This window comes from Peromyscus maniculatus, chromosome 2, assembly GCF_049852395.1.
Source record: "Peromyscus maniculatus bairdii isolate BWxNUB_F1_BW_parent chromosome 2, HU_Pman_BW_mat_3.1, whole genome shotgun sequence".
Lineage (NCBI taxonomy): Eukaryota > Metazoa > Chordata > Mammalia > Rodentia > Cricetidae > Peromyscus > Peromyscus maniculatus.
In genome coordinates, this window is record NC_134853.1 from 141,059,005 (window position 1) to 141,080,098 (window position 21,094).

Sequence of the window (21,094 nt, forward strand, 5' to 3'; positions counted from 1 at the left end):
TGAACAAGTTTGGTATTAACTTTATTCTATTTTCTGTATAACTTTAAGTACATAAAGGTTTATTTCCACAGGCCTCAGGAAATGGGCAGAAGTCACAGGACAATCTCTCTTCCCACCAAAAACAAAACAAAACAAAAAAAACGTTGCATATTTTGGTCAGTGTGTCCTAGAGGGAGAGCTGGGATTTACAATAGCAATGCTGTGCAAGAGTCGTGTGTGAATCGAGATCTAAACGGCCTGCAGCGGAGGTCTTAGTCCTGCTCAGGGGCCTGCACTAGGGCCTAAGCTGCTGAGCATGACAGACAGGCAGGCGGAGGAGTGGAGGCGATGACAGGCATCTGGCAGGGAAGAGGAACGCCAGACTCCTTGGAATTTGTCCCCAAGGGAACCAAGGTAGTCATCCTGGGGGGAGGGGGAAGGTTTGAGACTTTCTCAAAAAGGGGGAGCCTGCTACTCTGTGGTTGAGGCTGGCCCAGGGTGGAATGCGGAATGAAGGAATGCTCTTAGGAAACAAGTCTGCTTGGAATGCCGAGTGGCAAGCCTTGGCCTTTGGTCCAGCGCAACCCTGGCCTCACTTCTCAACGATGAAAACTTAGGGTGGATAGGACCTTTCGGAATCACACTGGCTCCTGCTACCTCCATGCTCACTCTTAGATCAGTATGCATTCTGATCTGTTTGTTTCCAGGACGTTTTTTCCCCCCAAGGACTGTTTGTTGGTAGAATGACCCCCAAAGCTGAAAGCTTCAATGCCCCAGTCTGGGCCTGTAGCTCTTAAGCACGGACTGTGGTGCAGCTGCACTTCCCGCCGAAGATCCACTGACCTGCTGTCCCGCCCCAATCTCAGCCTGAGGTATATTCAGTGAAGGCAGGTAGCTGGGCTTCTCAGAGCAGAGAAGCAGTTTAAGAGCAGAAAGGTAGAGGAAATCTAGAAAAGAACTGTCTCCATAAAGATGTATCCCATGGTGTGAAGGGAGAGGGCACAGGACCCGCTGGCATTCGCCTATCCAGCGATTTCCGTCACTGTGGTGACCAACTTCTGCCCATTCCACAAGGTCTTGAACTGCTCAGGGACTGGAAACTCGTTCTGCAAAGAAGAGGTAACAGGTTGATGGAGGTACAGATGGCTCAGCAGTTGAGAGCACTGACTGCTTTTGCAAAAGACCTGAGCTGATTCCCAGCACCCACATGGTGGCTCACAACAGTCTAATTCCAGCTCAGGTGACCTGGCGCCCTCTTCTGACCTTTACACACCAGTCACACATGTGGTGCAACTACATAATGCAGACAAAACACTCCAGCACAGAAAACAAATCTAAACAGCAACAACAAACTCGGGAGATAACAGTGGAAGCCTGCCTATAAATGAACTGGGGCTGTTTATACTTCACACTTCTGCCAATGCTTGGCTTCCACTTAACCTTGAGAGCAGTGTGGGATGGAATGAGAAAAACTCAACCAACCCAGCAGCCACGCGGTGCTGCGCTGCTCACTCTAGTGAGCCATGATCCTGACAGGCTCAGAAAGCCCTAGACACCAGCTTGATGAGGGGCCCAGGACTCTGACTCTTAGGGAGCTAAGAAAGGCAGGAACGACCCTCCCATGGGGCCCCCTTCACAGGACTACCTGGCTTCTGTGTACATTGTTGGGATTTACCTACAGAGTTCCAAATGACCCATCAAATACTTTTCTCAAATTCAAGAGATGGGGTCTTACTACATAACCCAAGCTGGCCTCAAACTCCAACTCCTACTTCAGCTTCCTGAGTGCAGGGAATACAGGTGTATACCGACAGGCTCAGCCTGTTTCTTCCATTTTTAATGTCTTACTCCTCAGGGATATAGCTTAGTTGGTAGAGTGCTTGCCTAGCATGCAACAAAGACCTGGGTTCAATCTTCAGCAGCAAATAAACAGCCCTGTGCTATATGGCTATAGCCCAGCATTTGGGAGGCAGAGGCTGGAGGATCACCAATGAGCTTCAGGACGGCCTAGAATACAAGAGACACTTTAAAAAGAGAGAAAGAAAGCTTGCTTACAAAATCGCCGCCTTCTGTGGGAATGAGGACGTTCATCTCAGAAGATTTGGCACTGACTATCTCACAGTCCAGGGAGTTCTTGCTCAGGTAAGCATGGCAGCCGTCGGTTTTGTTAATGGAAATGGTTGGCACTTTCCCCATCACCTGTGGAGAAAACCAAGACAACTGAGTTCCAGCAGGTACGGGTAGACTAAGCTGTGGAGAGAATTTTCACTGCTTTAAGTGATTATGCTACTTCACAAAAGCCCCCCAGTACACAACACAGCTATTGGGAACGGGTGGGCTGGGCTAGGTCCTGGAAAGAGCTCCCTTAAAGAGCCAACTTCTGCCACATCCAAACCAGCTCAGCTTACAGACTGGGAGGATCAGATTCCTGCCCAAGGACCATCTGTGAGTCTGCTGTGTCTCTCAATTAATTCCTCAGGGACCAAAAGGAGGAGCCAAGATATCGAGTTACCTGAACTTTGACATCCCTACTATTGATTATCTCCACAATGCCTACCACGTCATCAAACACCAGGCCAAGCTTCTTACAGTTATCTAGGAGGAGAAAGGAAGAGATCAACAGTGTAACTGCAAAGGACAAGAACGCAAGAATTTACAAAGCGGTGGAAGATGGCTCCAGCCCTCTCAGGCTCTAGGTCAGAACCGCCTCCAGGGCAGCAAGGAGGACTCACCTACTGTAATGGAGTTAATCTTGCCCTTGATTTGCAATGTCGTGTTGACACACTTGTAGATGTAAGCCACCTGCTTCAGCTCAGTGTCCTCAATCACCAGGTTGGAAACATTCTCCTGGTTTTCCTGATGAAGACACACCCCAGGATTCTTACAACAAAGCACACGCCCACGAAAACAGTGCCTCACCCCAAACCTTTGTTCTCCCCCATAAGCCAGACCCTGCGAGACTCAGCTAAATTCTGCATAAAGCACCGTTCCTCCTCCCGTTTCCCAGGAGGCCAAGCTCCTTTAACTCACCACTCTCCACTTCTTGCCTTCCAGTTCTAGCAGAGGTGGCTCCTTCTTTGTGGCTGGTTTGGGGGAGGGGTTGGTTTGGGGTTTAGGTGCAGAGAATGGTTTGGGGCCACTCCGAACTGGACCACTCTGAGCTTTCAGGGCAGGGTTCTTGTGAGTCTTCATGTCATCAGATACGTGTTTCAGGGCTGGAAGAACACACAACAGCTACCTTGTTCCCGTTCTTCACACCAGAGCTTTGGACCGAGATCTGCTATCACTAGTCCTTAGAGAAACTTCAAGAACTCAAACACTTGAGAGGCCATCTTGCAAGCAGTTTGAGAAGTGCTTTGATGGTTTCTCTTGTCCTCTAGGTTATATGGTTTATTTAAAAAACAACAACAACAACAACAAAACAACAACAACCATATGTGTCGAAGGTGAGGAAGGAGCAAGAATATGTAAATGCACAAAAACAGATCTAGAAAGGTATGTCTCAAGTGTACGCACATAGAATATGTATGTATGTCCTAACAAAAGGGAAATTACGTCACAGTGAAGAAAATTTAGTACAAGGAAAGCCTCCCATACAGCTACCCCTCCTAATCAGGTGTTGGTTGGCATCTGAAGATCTACTTTTTTGTTACTGTGTATTACTTACCCACAATCCCGGTTTCACTGTGACGTTTCACACATGTGTAGACTATGATCACACTCACCCCCATTACCTCTCCTGTCCCCTGCCCCCGCCCCTTCTCCTTTCAGTCCCTGTGTGCGACACAGTGAGCTTCACCAGGCTGGCTTACAGGAGCTCGGGTAAGCAGAGGTTAAGGTTACGTCCTGGCTCTCCTCTGTCATCCAGTCTTTGCCTACTCACACTGTTCCATTTCCTTACAGCCATACAGATGGTCAACAAATTTGATCTAATCAATTTTAAAAAACTTCTCATGTTTTTTACCTTTTTTTTTGGGGGGGGGTGGTAAAGACCACACAGTCTTAGTAAGCAGGCTGGTCCAAAGTATGCTGACTACATAAACCCACAGGGAATGGCAGTGTAGCTCTACCACTCCTTGTCTGGGAGGTAGAAGCTGTTTCGGGAGGGTGCTGAGATCTACCTTCCTCAGGTGGGCTGGATCTATGCATCCCCATAGCTGCTCCAAGAGGGGGCACTTCTATACGAGATTGTTTGCTCCTTAAACATGACATGGTGCCATTGGCGGAAGAGGTTATCTCACGGCTGCACAGTGTGCAATCAAGAGGACACACCACAGTAACAGCCATTTCCCTTAATGCTGGGTTTGTCCCTGACTACGCCACTACTGGCTTCTGTAACAATGTAAGACTGTTTTATTTATTTTTATGAATACATTCTTAATGAAGGGTTGTACAATTTAGAATTCCACCAGCTAGGGACACAAGTGTCTACTTTCTCTCTAACAATAGGTCCTTCTTATGCAAATTACCCATGTGACAAGTATACATCCTCTGAGAAGTTAGCATCCCAACACAATGACTTCAGAGACCATGTGGTACTTACTATGTGGCACAGGTTCCGGGCAAACTGCCAGCACTGAGTTGGCTAAGAAGGTGCCCCGGACATGCTACTTAATGACTTCCACTGTCATTACCCAAGTTCATTTCTCCTCCTTAAAATAAGTATTTATTTCTGCATTTATTATAGGAAGGGAGAGGGTAGTCAGAGGACCAAGTGTGTCTCGGGGGTCACACTCAAATCATCAATCAGACTTGGTGGCTAGCTCCTTTCTCCACTGCGCCAGCTGCTCTATTATGAAGAATTATTATTGTGGGTAGGGGGCACTCATCCAGTGTGCATAGACAACAGTCAGCTCTTTCCATTTTCGTGGGTTCCAGGGACTGATGACCCTGCTTGTGCTGCAAGCACCTTTACCTACTGAGCAGCTCACTGGCCCTTCAATCACAACTCAGGTTTCATGTCCCTTTGGGTAACTTGAAGGCAAGTGACATCCCAAATGAATGTTCCCACATGCAAGCCAGGGTTCTGGTTTAGACTAGCTGTTGTGTCTGGTTGATGAAGTCTAATCCAAACAATTTGCTCTAACAACTGCTTCTGCCAAAATACTCACCATGTGTGATGCTCTCCCCCTGATTAATCTGTGCAAACAGTGCTGATCGGGAAGCAGAGTCGTCGGAGCCCGAATTGGTAGGGACTGGGGGAGGAGGTGGGCCCGGTGGAGGGGGAGGTGGGCCTGATCCCGCAGAGGGTCCAGATGGCAATCCACTCAGTTCTTTCGCCACAGGCCCCTGAACAGGAAGCACAGGGAGTATAGTCAGCCTCTCGTTATCCTCTGTATTTTCTTTATTTGCTGTGCTCTGTGTATTTATTATAGCATTCGGCTCAGTAATTATAATAGGGGTCTATCTTGGTATTTTTTAAATTTCATTTACTTTTAACTTACTTTTTTATTATTTTATGTGTATGGGTATCTTGCTTGCACACACGTCTGTGTACCACAGGTGTGCTTGGTGCTCAGGGAGGCCAGAGAGGGGGCTGGTGTTACAGACAACTGCAAGCTGCCCTGTGGGCCTAGGGAATCAAAACCAGGTCCTCTAACAGGTCAGTCAGTGCTCTTAACTGCTAGGCCATCTCTCCAGCCCCATGTCTCTCCATTTTTTTAAAAAAATAGATTCTGACTGGCTGTGATATGGGCTGATGTACTTATTTATACTTTTTTTTTTCCTCTTTTTTGAGACAGGGACTCATGTATCCCAGGCTGGCCTGGAAGTTACTATGTAGCAGAGAGATTGCCTTGAAATCCTGATCCTCATGTCTCCATCTTCTGAGGTAACACACGTGTTATAAGAATTTGTTCGGCAAATGACCTTGAGGTATCAAGGCCCAATAGGGGTGTGTTTTTCTCTGGGTACCTAACAGCTTAAAATTGAGAAGGGGGCATGCATTCAGTCTCTCTTGAGGTGGTCAGAGACCATAAGGCTGCTTCCATTGACCACCCATCCCCACCACTGGGCAGAATAGAGGCCAATGACGGTTGTTTACTTTGTTCTGTATCCAAGAGTATATTTCTCCCCATTTTATATCTCAATAAATCCTTGGTCCCCTTTAAAGGACTCTCATGGATTTGTTTAACATAAATGTGTGACATGACTTGGGAATTAAGCCCAGAGCTCCTTGAAAGCTAGGCTAACACTCTACCAACTAAACTATATTCCCATAGCCCTGTCTTTGTAGACTGTGTGTGTCTGTGTGTGCATGCATTCACGTGTGCACATAAGGGAGCAGATGCACATTGATCATCTGTAGTTTTTAATTCCTTGAAAGCTGGGATAGCATGACTCATTCATCTGTATCTGCCCTCCAGCACCAATCATTGTCCCTGACCAGTATTTAGTAAAACCAACTAGAATCTAGGCCTGGGGATGTACCTGAAACCCTGGGTTCAATCCCCAGCACGCTTTAAAAGCTGTCATGGTAGGATGTACCTAGAGTCTCAGCTCTCAGGGAGAGGAAGCATGAGGATCAGGAGTTCAAAGGTTATCCTGGAGAGAGAAGGAGAGGAAGAGGGAGAAGGAGGACTCACTAACCGTCTTGCTCCAGGCCAGGCTAGTGGTGTGGAACTCCTTGATATAAGCCTGCAGTTCTGTCCAGATACTCAAGTAAGCTTTGACCCAGTCCACATGCTTCTTATCCCTGGGAAAGTTAAAAAGGAATTTCAGAGTGTGACAGTGACTCCAGACCCCTCCTGCCCATGGGCTCACATCCTTCTGCTGGAGCATTTCTTAGGCTCTGCTCAATGGCAGCTTCCCTATCATCATTAACAGTTTAATTTTAAATAACTAATAGTTTAATTAATTTATTTTATGTGTACGCATGTTTTGCCTACAAGTATATCTGTACACCACGTGTATGCCTGATGGCAGAGGAGGCCAAACTAGGGTGTTGGATCCCCTGACTGGAGTTATAGATGGTTGTGAGCCTCCATATGGGTGTTGGGAATCAAAGCAGAGTCCTCCCCAAGAGCAGCCAGTGCTTATAACTCCTGAGCCATCTCCCTAGCCTCTCATCAATGATGTTTTTCTTAAAAACAAAAACAAAAAACAGGGCAAAGTGGTGCACACCTTAATCCTAGCACTTGGGAGGTAGAGGAAGTGGATCTCTGAGTTCAAGGCCAGCCTGATCTACAGAGTTGAGTTCCAGGACAGCCAGGGATACATACAGAAACCCTGTCTCGAAACAAAAACGAAACAAAACAAAATGAAAGAACCAAAATCAAACCTTCCCCTTCCCCTAATGAGACCGAACTCCAGGAGGACAGAGGTGCTGGCGTGATGGCTATCTTTGATAGCACTGTTTACCAGTGTTTTTGTTAGGACCAGAAATGTGGTTTTCAAAATATACCACAGGCAGAACCGAGCAGCAAAGTGGTAAAAGCAGGCATTTGTACAGGAGCCCCGGTGGAGCCAAGATGACTCAAGCGCTGCCATGGAACTGAGGGACTCCAGGAGCCCAGTGCCCCTGTCAAAGCAGGCTCCCAACTGAAGATGTTTCTTTAAGAGGAAACCATCAGCCGGGCAGTGGTGGCACACACCTTGAATCCCAGCACTCTGGAGGAGGGGCAGGCGGACTTCTGACTTTGAGGCCAGCCTGGTCTACAGAGTGAGTTCCAGGACAGCCAGGGTTACACAGAGAAATCCTATCTCAAAAACAAACAAACAAACAAACAAAAAAAAAATCCAAAAAAACGGAACAATCAGTGTTTATTACAGAAGATACACTGCACTGTGTCTAGAATAATCCCTTCTCTTTCTAAATGGTAGCTGAAAGACTCTGTGATTACTTAGCCCAAGACCTAGTTTCGTCAGCTATAAAATGATAGGGTAAATTCCAAGCAGAGTATGGGGTAATTCCAGGCTGCTAGAAAGATTAAAGAAAGTGTGTGGTGTTGTGGACACATTTCACACAAATGAAGGTTTATTTCTTACACGACCAGTCAACAAATGTCTACTGACTGATCGTGGTCTGGACAGCTATAGAGCTAGTAATTGAGTCACTCCAGCTCAAAATTAGCAATAGAGAAAGAAGTCACTTGGGACAAACATGATTGTGTGGTTGGAATGCACTGACTCCCTTACTGAAGCCCGGTGTTGGCTAGGCAACCTTGCTGTCACTTTATCTGAATACGTGAATATGCAAGGTCATTTTCTAGTGAAGTCCCACCGACCCCTTTGCCACAGTACCACTGCTGAGACATAACAACACGAGAGCAAAATCTGATACAAACAAGCAACTCCTGGGGTTGGAGAGATGGCTCAGTGGTTAAGAGTGTTGGCTCAGTGGTTAAGAGTGGTGGCTGCTGTTCCAGAGGACCTAGGTTCAATTCCCAGCACCCACGTGGTATCTCACAAGATCTGTAATTCCAGTTCCAGGGGATCCTAGGCTCTCTTCTGGCCTCTGAAGGAACCATGCATATACAAAGTGCACATATTTACACATAGGCAAAACACCAAAACAGAAAAGAATAATACAGTATTGGGGGGGGGGGGGGCAACTTCAAGGGCATTAATCCTCGTTACCTCCAGCATAACCCTAAACCTGGGAGACTAAGGACTAAGAAACCAAAGAGCGTCTGCCATTCAGAGTGGAAAAAGAAAGGGAAGCGGAACTAGTTCCTGCTTGCAAATGCACTGTCTGAGCCAGGGTCCACCGAGCTTCCCACAGAACAGGGCTGCGGTGAGAGAGGCCACACAGAAGCCCTCCAGGGGCAGCCAGCTGCGCCGTCCCATCCCCAGACTCACACATCTTTGTACTCCTTCAGCACTCGGTTTGTGTAAAACATGGCGGCGTCAGTCATCTCTTTCACAAAGGGGCCGGGTTTTGCAGCCTGTGGGGGAGGAAGCAGTCGGTGACTGAGGGCCTCTGCAGCTGGAACTCCTTGACCTGCTTAGTGTCGTGTGTCCCCACCCGTCCCCACCCCCACCCCCGCTTCCCTCTTACCAGAGCCACCCAGCCCAGGGCCTGGATGCTTTCACTGACAGCTGACAAATGATTGAAGAACTTGCTGCCTCGGTTCTTCTCCCGGAAGGTTATAACTTCTTGGATCTGCTCTGAGATGGGTGCCAACAAATCAGAGAGCTTATTCTACGAGAGACGAGAAATGACTGTGGTTAGGATTTCTGTAAAAGCTACAGATGCTGATGAACTCTCGATGCTGAAGGCAAGCTTTCCCCCTCTTTAGAGACAATAGTCTATGTAGTCTAGACTCCAGGATACTCCTGCCTCAGCCTCCCGAATGTTGAAATTATAACCATGTGCTAAAACACCTGATGATGTAAGAATTTGTTACGGTCTACAGTGAACACACAGGTAAATGCTGTATCCCTCCTGCCTTGAATCATGTGGCTAAGATACTGCTCACATCCTTCCTCTGCATAAAGTTTCAACTACAGGAGAGACTCTGTGCTCAAGATCCATATTCTATACCAGGAAAGCCTACCATTCAAGCCACTTGTCTCTTTTCTGACCCCCTAATAGATAAAAGATGCCACTTTATTTTTGTCTCTTCACTTATATTCTTTTTCCACCTATCCAAATGCTTCATGAGCAGCCCTGCTACCCCAGCCATGGCATGCTTCTTGATCATGTGAAAATATAACCAGTCTTGGCACCATACTACACACAACACTGCAAACTACCACTGGACCCATGTATGTTCTTCCTTTCCTTTGTTTCTCTGTAAGACAGGGTCTTATGCAGCCCAGGCTGGTCTTTATGTAGCCGAGGATAACCTTAAACTCCTCCTGATTTTCTGTCTCTACCTCCCAAATGCTAGGATTAAAGGTATACCACCAAGGCTGGTGTAAATCTGCTTTTCTTTTCCTGTTAATTTTTCAAAGGCAAGGGCTTTGTCTGAGTTCTCCTTTGTCCTCCATGTACCATGAGCCACACAGCAGCTGCTGAATGGAGGAACCTCGTGTTTCCATTTCTTGATTCTACCTTCAAAACTAGGTTTCCTAATCATGTCAGTCCTCAGATCCTACATGTACATAGTCTAATGAGAAGTGTGAAAACTTCTTCTCTAAAAGTCCAGTCAGTAAATATTTGTTCCCAGAAAACTTCATTTCCAGCGGGGCGGTGGCACATGCCTTTAATCCCAGCACTCAGGAGGCAGAGACAGGCAGTTCTCTGAAAGTTTGAGGCCAGCCTGGTCTACAGAGTGAGTTCCAGGACAGCCAGGGCTGTTTCACAGAGAAACCCTGTCTCAAAAAAAAAAAAAAAAAAAAAAAAAAAAAAAAAAACCAACAAAACAAAACACACAAAAAAACTTCATTTCCATACATGGGAGATAGGTCAGATTAGGTTGCAACTTGTAGCTTTGCTAACACTTGGTCTAAAACATGACAATGTCTCAGCTGCTTTATTTATTTGGGAAAGTATGAGCTTGGAGAAAAGATCTAGATAAAACTCTCATCACTCAAGACAGATATTTCAATTATCCTGCATTATTTTCGCATTACTTAGGCTTGACATGGATCAAGTGTTTAATTTTAGCTTTGGCAGGAAGACTTGTTTTATAATCTACGACTAGGAAAGCCTAAGACAGAAGACTCTTTCCTTCTGAGAAAACTCTCATTTCTCTAACTTTCCACATCTTGCAGCGCACAATGCTGAAGTACGAGTTAAAGGAAGACGCCGAGGGCAGGAAAGGATAGGGGAGTCACAGTTCCAGAGGCTGGGTGCTCCACCACAGCCCTGCCCACCTACCATCAAACGCCAGAGCCACCTGCTTCCTGCAGAGGCAGCAGCGTCCCAGGGGCAACTCAAGTTAGAGACAAAATGACAGAAAACAAAAGTCACCAGGGACCCGTAGCTACCCAAGACACATTCCCACGAGGGCTCTTGATTTGGAATGACTGTATATTACCACGAGTATGATAGGTCTATTACAGCATGTTGTGACCGCCTCTTGGAAATTTCTCGGTTTGCCTTGAGCAACAGAACAACTAAACCACCTAGTGATGAACTTACACCGGCTGGCTGCTGGCACTGAGAAGCTGTAACCAGGAGAGCTCGCTCCAACTTCAGGCCTGTGTGGACCATCTCCGCCTGCAGGAAGAAACAATCAGCTGCTATCCATGCCACATGACAATGGAGAGGCCCTAATCAAGTAGAACCCGAAACCTCCATGTCACAGGCCCTGACAGTATCCAAGCCCTCCATGCTGTCTGCCTCATGTATCCTAGAGTCCAGGGACTGATACCAGAATCACATTTCCTATTGTTCTTGTTGGAACTTTCAAAGACAAACAGCCAGAGCTGGAAATAAGGATAATTATGACTTGTCTTAGGTGAAGGCGGGTTAGTGAGTTCACATGAAGTGCTTTGGGATTTGTTTGGTGAGGGGCTCTGTGAATGCTAGGCAAACGCTCCACCACCGAGCTAATAACATATCACAGCCCCACATAAATTTGTTTAAATTTATTTTTATTTTTATTCATGTATCTCTGTGTGCAAACCTCACTGTGTGCAGATCCCAATGTAGGCCATAAAAAGGTGTCAGATCCCCTGAACTGGAGCCGTAAATGGCTGTGAACTACCTGATGCTGGTGCTGGGAAGAGAGCTGAGGCCATCTGCCAGAGCAGCATCTCTCCGGCTCCTTACTCCACTTTTTGATGTTTTGAGATGGGGATCTTACTTTATAGTCTACCTAAGTAAACCTTAAAACTGTGGCCTCCTCCTGCCTTAGTCCCCCAAGGCTAGGAAGTCAGGTGGGAGCTACTACATGCAGCTGGATTTGTACTTTCAAAGATAAAAGTGACATATGTTTTGAAATGTTTTTCAAGGGGCTGGAGAGGGCTCAGCAGTTAAGAGCAGCAGCTGTTCCTCCAAAGGCCCCAGAGTTAATTCCTAGCATCCACTGTGGCCCACACCATCTGTAACTCCACTTCCGGGGGATCTGATGCCCTCTTCTGGCCTGAGGGCACCATGCATGCATACAAGTGGCATACAGATGTGCATGCAGGCAAAATCTGGATGCATAAATTTTTTTTTTAATTTCTTTAATTCTTATTCAAATGTTACAAAACTGTCCAAAGTAAAAAATATAACACACTCCCCCACGGTGACTGCCGAGTCCCAGCACTACTCCACAGAGCTTAGAGCTCTCATACACTGCCAAGGGCTAGTGTATAAGGGGCTCAGGACCAGTTAGAAATCCTAAAGGTAGTTACTGTTTAGAAATGATCATTCAGTGCACCAGCAGAAAGGTGCTGGGCCCCAGAAGAGATACAGAGTAACGTATATGTGAGCGTGGGATGCGGGTGGTGGCGACAGTGTAGGAGGCAGCACATGAAGGGACGTGGGTGGACAGGCATCTGTCATTGCCTGTTCGTTTCTCACAGGGGACTGTAAGTGTGAAAGTAACCCATATTAGCATAACTAATAACTATCAAGCATGCTTTTGGAAATGCTAAGTCAGGATAATGAGTCTTTTGAATAAGCCCACCCTCTGCTTGGTTATGTAACATGAAGATAAGACCGCTAACACATTCTTCACCACAAAGATGAACATGGCTATAATTTATGAACAAACTTCTCAAAGAAACACACAGAATATGTAATAGAAACATGAGGCCTAGGGAAATGAAACCATTTCTGTGCCCAGACCAATGCAGGTAGAAGAAAAGGAGCCAGGATGCTCCAGAGGGCTTAGCTGAGGGTGAAGGAGATGTGAAGAAACCTGCCAGGTCTTAAACAGGAAGAAAAGAAAGACCCCCATATCCTTACATGTTTCTGTACGTCTCCCCCAATCTCCTTACTCATCTTCAAGTACTCTGCCACGGGATTGGCAAGCAGCGAGTCAAATGCTTGCACATACGGAACTGCTCCTGGGGAAGGAAGGCAGACACACAATAGGAAGAATCAGTCGCGCAACAGAAGGACTGAAACATGCGTGGGTGATGTGTGAGCAGGCACGTATGCAGACGTCAGAGGACTACTTCAGGTCTCTGTCCTTGCCTTCTGCTCTGACACAGCATCCCATCTTGTTCACGGCTGCACACACCTGCTGATGAGCCCGGCAGCTTCCCGGGAGGCTCCTATCTCTGTCTCCCAGGAGCACTGGGATTATAGACACGTGCTACCGTGTCCAGCACTGAGTGGGTTCTGTGGATCGGAACTCAGGTTTTCGAGCTTGTTTGGCAAGCACTGAACGGGCTGAGCTATCTCCCCAGACAGGAGATGTTTCTTGACAAGTGGAAAGCCAAGGAGACACAGTGCACAGGAAACTAGAGCAGCAGTCGGGCGGCAGAGCTGTCTCTAACAGGATCACTAACTGCCTCTGTGGCATCCTTACTCTCCAGGCTCAATGTTCTCCATCTCCATCGAGTGAAAATAAACAGAACAAACGATCCTCCAGGATTCCTTGCAGCTCTAACATTCTATGGGTCAGTTACTGTATAGGCAAATGGTTAATTGGCCAAACCATTTAGAAATAAGAAACTTTGATATCATTTGTCATTTGACAGAATGACTCAAGTCATTCTGCTAAAGGGCAGGAAACATCACACAAGCAGGAAGTTCTTGTGTTAAAAATTACTTAACCACAGACCTCCCTGTGCCAAGTCGCTTCCTTCCTTATCTGTTCACAGGAGACAAACTACCTACGGTGAGTCTGTGAGGCAGGCTCCCGGGACAGAAAGACTAAGGCAGGGGCACCTCAGGGCACCCCGCTGGTCTGGCTTACCTTTTGCAGGACTGTCTCCATAGCCACAGTGCATGTCAGAGGTATGTGACACTGCCTCCAGGCGGCCCACTGCTCTCTCCAATCTTTCTACAAGATTTTGCATGTCAGCCATAATGTTCCACCTGCTGAAACAGATCAAATGTCAGGTGTTATTTTAATATTAGACCCACATGAGGTGAGAAGGATGCCAGTTCTGTGGAACAGGATAATTTAGTAATAAAATACAGTGGGAAAGTCATTTAAAAAATTTGCAAAACCATGCAGCCTTCATTAAGTAAGAAAACTACTCAGGAAAAAGTGTTCACTAATGTAAATCTTATTCAAACACCTACTGAGTACTTAGTATATACTAACAAATATTTGTGTGGGAATTTAGAATTTACAAAGTATGGTCATACATATTTTCTCAGGTTAAGCCTCTCTACAACTATGTGGAATAATTACTATACTCCTTTTTGGGGGGATGGAGGGTGAGCCCTGGTCTTCATCAATGCTAGGCAAGCACTCCATCAGACTCTCAACCCACTACTACACTCTTAAAGACAGACATTTCATTCTTAGTAACATTCAATGACGTGTCTCTAGTCGCACACTAGTTACTACAGATGCCAACTTTCAAATCTCCTAGCTATGTGTTCAATATGGTTTCCCCCACCCCCAACTTCCTGCTGCCTGCAGTGGGACATCACATACCAGGACAAATACCAGCCTTGTTAACTTTTTATTGACGGCGGGGCGAGGGTACTTAATGTATACACTAACAGCTACCCCACAAATAGGGAAAAAGCCGAAGATGGCATAAGCTGCGGACAGAGTGGCATGGGGTTTCAGAGAAGGGCTGAGTGCATCAGCTGGGAGGATCAGATAAGGGGATCATGAAGCTGCCATCTGAGCCAGGCTCAAAAGAGAATGGGTAGGGTCTGGATAAGCAGCCAGGAAAGAGCCGACAGACCTGAAAGCTTGTTACAGACTTGTCAGAGTCCCTTCCTGAAACGACCTCATTCACTCTCTAAGATCCTAAAGAAAGTAAGCTCCAAGAGAGGAGAAAGTGTTGGTTATCTACTTGGGTCTTACTCTACTCTTCCATCTGGATCACTACCTGGCAGGTTAGGTTGGAAGTGTGCAGTACATATTTATGAACCTCTACATATCATGAAACCACAGAGGGACAAGGGCTCTCACAGCTGCTCTGACCACACACCCAAGTGTGAGACATTACCTATCTGCACCTGTACAAGGTAACTGAGACGGTAGAATTTCAGTTAAAGCCTTGACTTACATTCCAATTCATCAAAACATTCGGTAATTCAAATAACTGAAGCTGACTGGACTCAGCGACTCCTACAACAATTATGATTCTTCTATAAAATCATAGACAGCACGCCAGAATATCTACCACACTGGCCTCCCGGTGCAGGAGATAAGCAGCTTGCCAGACAATACAATCCCTGTTCGTTCTCCTCTGTGAGCAGGTCCTATCTCTCTGGACCCAGTCACCTGTTACCGAATGTTAAGAGTGTTAGTGAGAAAAAAATAAGCACGAAAAATCAAAGCAACCTTTCTGTTTCCTGACCTGAAGAAGCACATAAACCTTTAGGGCAACCCCTACTCACAAGCACCAGAGACCAGGGACAGCAGACACCCACTCTCCCTCACATTAGCAAACGCATTAACAATAGCCATCCTGCTTCCTTGTTCCATTCTGGCACTGGCCAGGGCACTCACATATAATCTACACTCTAAGTCTAGGGGAAGAAACTCAATCCTAAAGCTATGGTCCATGAACAGCACTCAGTTGTATAACATGCTCTGCCACACACAAAGGCAACCAGTGAGGCCAGTGCTAATATGGAAAATACAATACACACTGTGTAGGATTGTACATGCTACCGCAGCTGTGAAAACTAACTTCATTTTAAGATTTGTTTTTAAACAATCACACACACATGAATGGGTGTTTTTGCTTACAAGTGTGTGTTGTTTGAATCTTAGATGGTCTTTTAATAAAAAACCCAGAGCTAGATATCAGGGTGAAAGCTGAAAGATCAGAGAAGCAGAGCAAGCCACAGCCAACCTCACCTCTCCAACTCCACGAATCCTGACTGAAATCCTCTGAGTCCTCACCCGAAAGGGTCTCAGCTAAACTGCTTTAGTTTCTGTCTCCTCACATCTTATAGACCTCTCTACGCCCCCGTCGCCACTTCCTAGGATATTAAAGGCGTGTGTGCTTCCCAGTACTGGGATTAAAGGTGTGTGCCACCACTGCCTGGCTCTGTTTCCAGTGTGGCCTTGAACTCACAGAGGTCCAGATGGATATCTGCCTCCCACGTGATAGGATTAAGGGTGCGTGCCACCATTGTCTGGCCTCTATATCTAATCTAGTGGCTGGCTCTGTCCTCTGATCCTCTGGCAAGCTTTATTGGGGTACACAAAATATCACGAAAAGTGTGCCTGTGCATTATGTATGTAGATGGTCCACAGAGGCCAGAAAAGGGGGTCAGATCTCCTGCAACTGAAGTTACAGATAGCTGTGAGCTGCCATGTGGGTGGAACTGAATCCAGGTCCTCAGGAAATGCAGCCAGTGCTCTTAACCACTGAGCCATCTCTCCAGCCCTGAACACTCATCAATCATAACAGCTTTAGGGGCTGGAAAGATGGATCAGTGTTAAGAGACTGCACTTCTCTTTCCGAGGACTTGAGTTCTGTTCCTAGCACCACTTCAGACAGCTCCCAACCACCTGTAATTCCAACTCCAGGGAACTAACGACTTCTGGCCCCATGAACACTTACACTCACATGCAGATACTCCCAAATACACAAAATTTAAAAAAAAAACAAACAAAAAACCGATCTTCCTCCAACTCCCAAGTTGCTAAAGATGACTTTGAATTCCAGATCCTCCTTCCTGTACCTCCCACAAGCTAAGATTACAGGCACGAATCACCCTACCTGAATAAAGCTACTATTTACAGCTACTCTCCTCCTCCCTCTAACCAATAGAGAACCCTGAGGCTTTGGGGTTGTTTTGTTTTGTGGGAATAGAGGGATTTTTGATGCGTTATGGGAAAGAATGTCCAGAAGCAAAGGGACTGAGAGACAAACCAAATGACACACCACTTTCCTCCCAAGTGCTCAGATTACAGGTGCAAGCCACCACTTCCCGCAAGACACACTTCTCACCCCATACACTCTCTTCAGGGTGGTCAGGTCCACTTCTCCCTAGCCTTCAGCTGCTGTTACTGTAGAAACACACCCAAGCCACTCGAAAGCACCTATCTGGTAAAGACTTCAGAGCAGCATATCCAAGTCAAGCCATTCTTCCCGGATTCAGATCTTAGATTCAGCTTCCATTTAGACATCTAAACCTGGCTGTCCAGAAGGCACCTCAAACTGAAATACAATTCCCCATCTTCCCCAGCAAGCCCTGTCCACACTGTCTCAGTGGCCCAGCACTGCCGGCAGTCACATAAATACTTAAGCTAATAACTTGGAAAGTGTCAGCCATAGAAGAGGGAACAAAAGTAGTCTTTCTGGTTTTTTTGTTTTACTTTTATTTTATTTTATTTTATTTTATTTTATTTTATTTTATTTTTTCAAGACAGGGTTTCTCTGTGTAGTTTTACACCTTTCCTGGAACTCACTTGGTAGCCCAGGCTGGCCTCGAACTCACAGAGATTCGCCTGGCTCTGCCTCCCGAGTGCTGGGATTAGAGGCATGTGCCACCACCGCCCGGCTATCTTTCTGGTTTTTTGTTTTGTAGAAACAGGGTCTCACTTAGGGCAAGATGGCCTCAAACTCTTGATTCTCCTGCCTACATCTTCCAAATGCTTCATGGAACACCATCCGAAATAAACACACTACAGCCTCTATTTTGTATATTTCAAGAATAGATACATGTCCCTTGCCTTCATCCTGATTAAAAAAGAAACAAACAAACAAACAAAAAACCCACTAAAGCTTTGCCTTGGTTACTGCCATCAACTTCCTAGCTAGTCTCCCCTAAGTTCAGCAACATACCCTTTCTTCATCCATCTCAAGGCAAATGTAATTAGGATGTATTTTTTATTTTGTGTAGATGGGGGTGGGGGCGCAGAGGACAGTTTTCAGGTGTTGATTTTCTCCTTCTAGATAGGTTTTGAGGCAGGACCTCTCAGTGTCTCTTGTGGTTGCCTTGTGTATGTGATCTTTGGTTGATTCTCTTGCCTCCGCCTCCCATCCTGCTGTAAGAATGCCTGATTACAGATGTGAGCTCCAACATCCAGCATCTGGGATTTTTTTCAACATGGGTTCCAAGAATCAAACTCAAGTCAATAGGTTTGTGCAGTATGAGATTTTACTCACCGAACTATTGCCCCGCCCATAAAATTAACATGTTTTTAATTAATACCGTCCAGCATTTCCCACAGCATTCAGGGTAAAGTCCAAATAAGTTAGCCTTTCCATAAGTTAGCCTTGCATTCTCACCTGTGCTCACCTGGTTTAATCTCTCACTCCACCTATCTTAACCACACTACAGCAACCAAGACTTACTTGTATTTCCATAAAAAGCCATGCCTTCTTCATTTATTAGCTTAGTTACACTTTACCCTATCTCTTTAAGACTCAGATAAGATATCACCTACATAAATATCATGCCCATTTATGTACTTTCATAATACTGTGCACTTAGCTCTATCACCATACAGAGGCTTAAAATCGTTTAATAACCAACAGGCTAGAGTGGGTAAGATGGCTCACCATATAAGGGCATTGCCACCAAGCCTAATGACCTGAGTTAGATCCCTGGAACTTACATAATGGGGAAAAAACACTCCTGCAAGTTGTCCTTCCACCTCTGTGCTTCTGTGCAGATGCACAGGGACACAGACAGATAGACAAATGGACAGATGGATGAACACACACACACACACACACACACACACACACACACACACACACGAATACACATGCAATAAATAGATAGATAGACAGACAGTCAGACAGACAGACATATATATATACATACACAGATGTAAAAGAAAGCAAACAGACAGGGACATGTACTGACAGACAGATGGACAAACACACACAATAAATAATAAATGAATGAATGAATAAATAAATGAATAAATAAATAAATGTACAAGAAAGGGACCAATAGGCAATTTGCCACCCTGGGCAGGGATCATGACTTGTCTTTGTAAATACAGCATTACAAAATTAACAGGAGCTAAAAATACAGTAGGTTACACCAGGTCTTTGGATAGATGAATACACAAATTTGAGTGGAACCCTACCTACTAATATCTAAACACAGGCCTGGCCTCTCTCCTTCCTGTCAACTCTGTGGGGAAGTGTTTTTCCTCCTTCTTATAATTCTTTGCTTACAAAAAATAATGCTCATCTAAAAATAAATCCTGCCTTCTCAGTCATAAATCATAGATATACAGATACCTTAAAACTAAGAACCACAGTGAGTAATCTTGCTTATTAGAATATGTAATTTTAGGACCAGCAAGCTGGCTCGGAAGGTAAAAGTACCTGCCACCAAGCCTGACAACCTGAGTTCAATACCCAGGACACAAATCCGAAGGAGAATTACCTCCCACAAGCGATCTTCTTCTTACACACACACACACACTCTACAGTTTTCTTTAATTAAAGAAAATTGTGTGTGCATGTGTGTGTGTGTGTGTGCGCGCGTGTGTGTGTGTGTGTGTGTGTGTGTGTGTGTGTGTGTGTGTGTGTGTATGTATGTGTGTTTTGTCTGCATGTATGTCTGTGTAGATGTGTGCTTCTTGCCAAAGAAGCCTGAAGAGGTATCCAATCCCCTAGGCTTTGAGTTATACACAGTTCCAGGTCCTCTGGAAGAACAGCTAGTGTTCTTATATTTTTGGTTGTGAGCCTAGCCTTTAACCGCTGAGCTATCCCTCCAGCCTGCTATGCTCTTTTCTTTTTTCTTTCTTTCTTTCTTTTTTTTGGTTTTTCGAGACAGGGTTTCTTCATGAAGCTTTGGTGCTTGTCCTTCCTGGATCTTGCTCTGTAGCCCAGGCTGGCCTCGAACTCACAGAGATCAGCCTGGCTCTGCCTCCCAAGTACTGGGATTAAATGTGTGCGACACCACCACCTGGCGCAGCTAGTGTTCTTAACCACTGAGCCATCTCTCTAGCCCCCTAAATTTTTTAGGGGGTGGGGTCTGGGGAAATAAACTGAGCCATCTCTCCAAGCCCACTTACAAGCCCATTTATTTTTTTAAGGGGATCTATGTGAGGCTAGCCTGGTCTATATAATGAGTTCCAGGCCAGTAAGGGCTACATAATGAGACTTTTTTCTCAAAAATAATAAATAAAATTAAAAATAAATCTTTTTAAAAAGTGATAGAAACAGGCTATATTAAAAAAAAAAAAGCTAGAATGCACATGGTATGGCGTATGGAAATAAGGCTGGCTAAGCAAGCTAGGTCAGATATCCAGGAAAAGCCAGATAGTGTCTGGCTTAATATAATGATGAAATGAAAAAGGGACTAAGATAAAGAAAGCAAAGAACTTACAGATACTATCTGATAAACAGAATGGGTTTTGAATGAAAGATTAAAAAAAAAACAGGGTTCGTAAGGTTACTTATCTATCTAGCTGCTCAGAGAAAAAAATGAAGGCTACTACAAAAGATTTTTTTTCTTTTTTTCTTTTTTTTCTTTTTCTTTTTTCTTTTTTTAAGAAAAGGTCTTATTATGTAGCATTGGCTGTCCTGGAATTCACTGTGTAGACCTGCTGGCCTCCAACTTACAGAGATCCACCTGCCTCTGCCTGGAGTGCTGGGATTAAAGGCATGACACCATGTAGATTTCAATGAAAAAAAAAAAAATCAAACCTCACAATAATTGATGCCTAAGCATTCAAACTAAATGAAAACCATCAATTAGCCTACAAACAATCCCCTTTAGGCAACTGGGTAACTAGCACCTAAATTAAGGGCTGGGATACTTTTTTTTTAAAGGATAAATTGTTTCCCTGCCCAAAAGGGGATAGACAAAGCTCCCTTCCATAGATCAGTTCTCTGGGTTAAAGTAACTAGAAATCACCTCTTGACGCCGGAACAGTCCTTTCAACATCCTCAGCAATTAGCTGGGCAGTCCCTGACCAAGCACCTTCAGTGATGGAGGAGCCTCGACTTCTGAGACAGCCCATTCTATTCAGACAGCTCAAAGTACTCCTTATATGGAGGTAAATTTGCCTCCCTGCAACTTCCACCCACTGCTCTCAGCTCTGCCCTTGGAGGGCACACATAACAAGTGTGAACCAGACAGAGAACAAGTGTAACTGTGTGGCCCTGACTGAGGGCACGCAGCAGTCAGAGAAGGGAGATACAGACAATTGTGGAGTTACACGGA

General features: G+C 45.4%; 1 protein-coding gene across 4 annotated transcripts in view; it reads right to left on the reverse strand.

Moving 5' to 3' along the window:
• Nucleotides 1–4: 4 nt before the first annotated feature.
• The window catches only part of Cap1 (cyclase associated actin cytoskeleton regulatory protein 1), a 28,177-nt gene continuing 7,087 nt past the window's right edge, over nucleotides 5–21,094 (reverse strand). For 2 of the 4 annotated variants that reach the window (XM_042271822.2, XM_042271821.2), the window contains exons 2-13: nucleotides 13,725–13,849; nucleotides 12,767–12,867; nucleotides 11,009–11,086; nucleotides 8,978–9,121; nucleotides 8,779–8,864; nucleotides 6,568–6,673; nucleotides 5,091–5,268; nucleotides 3,010–3,194; nucleotides 2,712–2,835; nucleotides 2,492–2,574; nucleotides 2,035–2,178; nucleotides 5–1,085 (exon numbers count right to left, since the gene is read on the reverse strand). In XM_042271822.2, coding sequence (XP_042127756.2) covers nucleotides 1,002–1,085; nucleotides 2,035–2,178; nucleotides 2,492–2,574; nucleotides 2,712–2,835; nucleotides 3,010–3,194; nucleotides 5,091–5,268; nucleotides 6,568–6,673; nucleotides 8,779–8,864; nucleotides 8,978–9,121; nucleotides 11,009–11,086; nucleotides 12,767–12,867; nucleotides 13,725–13,836 — 1,425 coding nt within the window. In that variant the 5' untranslated portion in view covers nucleotides 13,837–13,849 and the 3' untranslated portion in view covers nucleotides 5–1,001. The remainder of the gene's footprint in view (nucleotides 1,086–2,034; nucleotides 2,179–2,491; nucleotides 2,575–2,711; nucleotides 2,836–3,009; nucleotides 3,195–5,090; nucleotides 5,269–6,567; nucleotides 6,674–8,778; nucleotides 8,865–8,977; nucleotides 9,122–11,008; nucleotides 11,087–12,766; nucleotides 12,868–13,724; nucleotides 13,850–21,094) is intronic. The other 2 variants (XM_042271824.2, XM_042271823.2) reach the window with 1 other exon arrangement.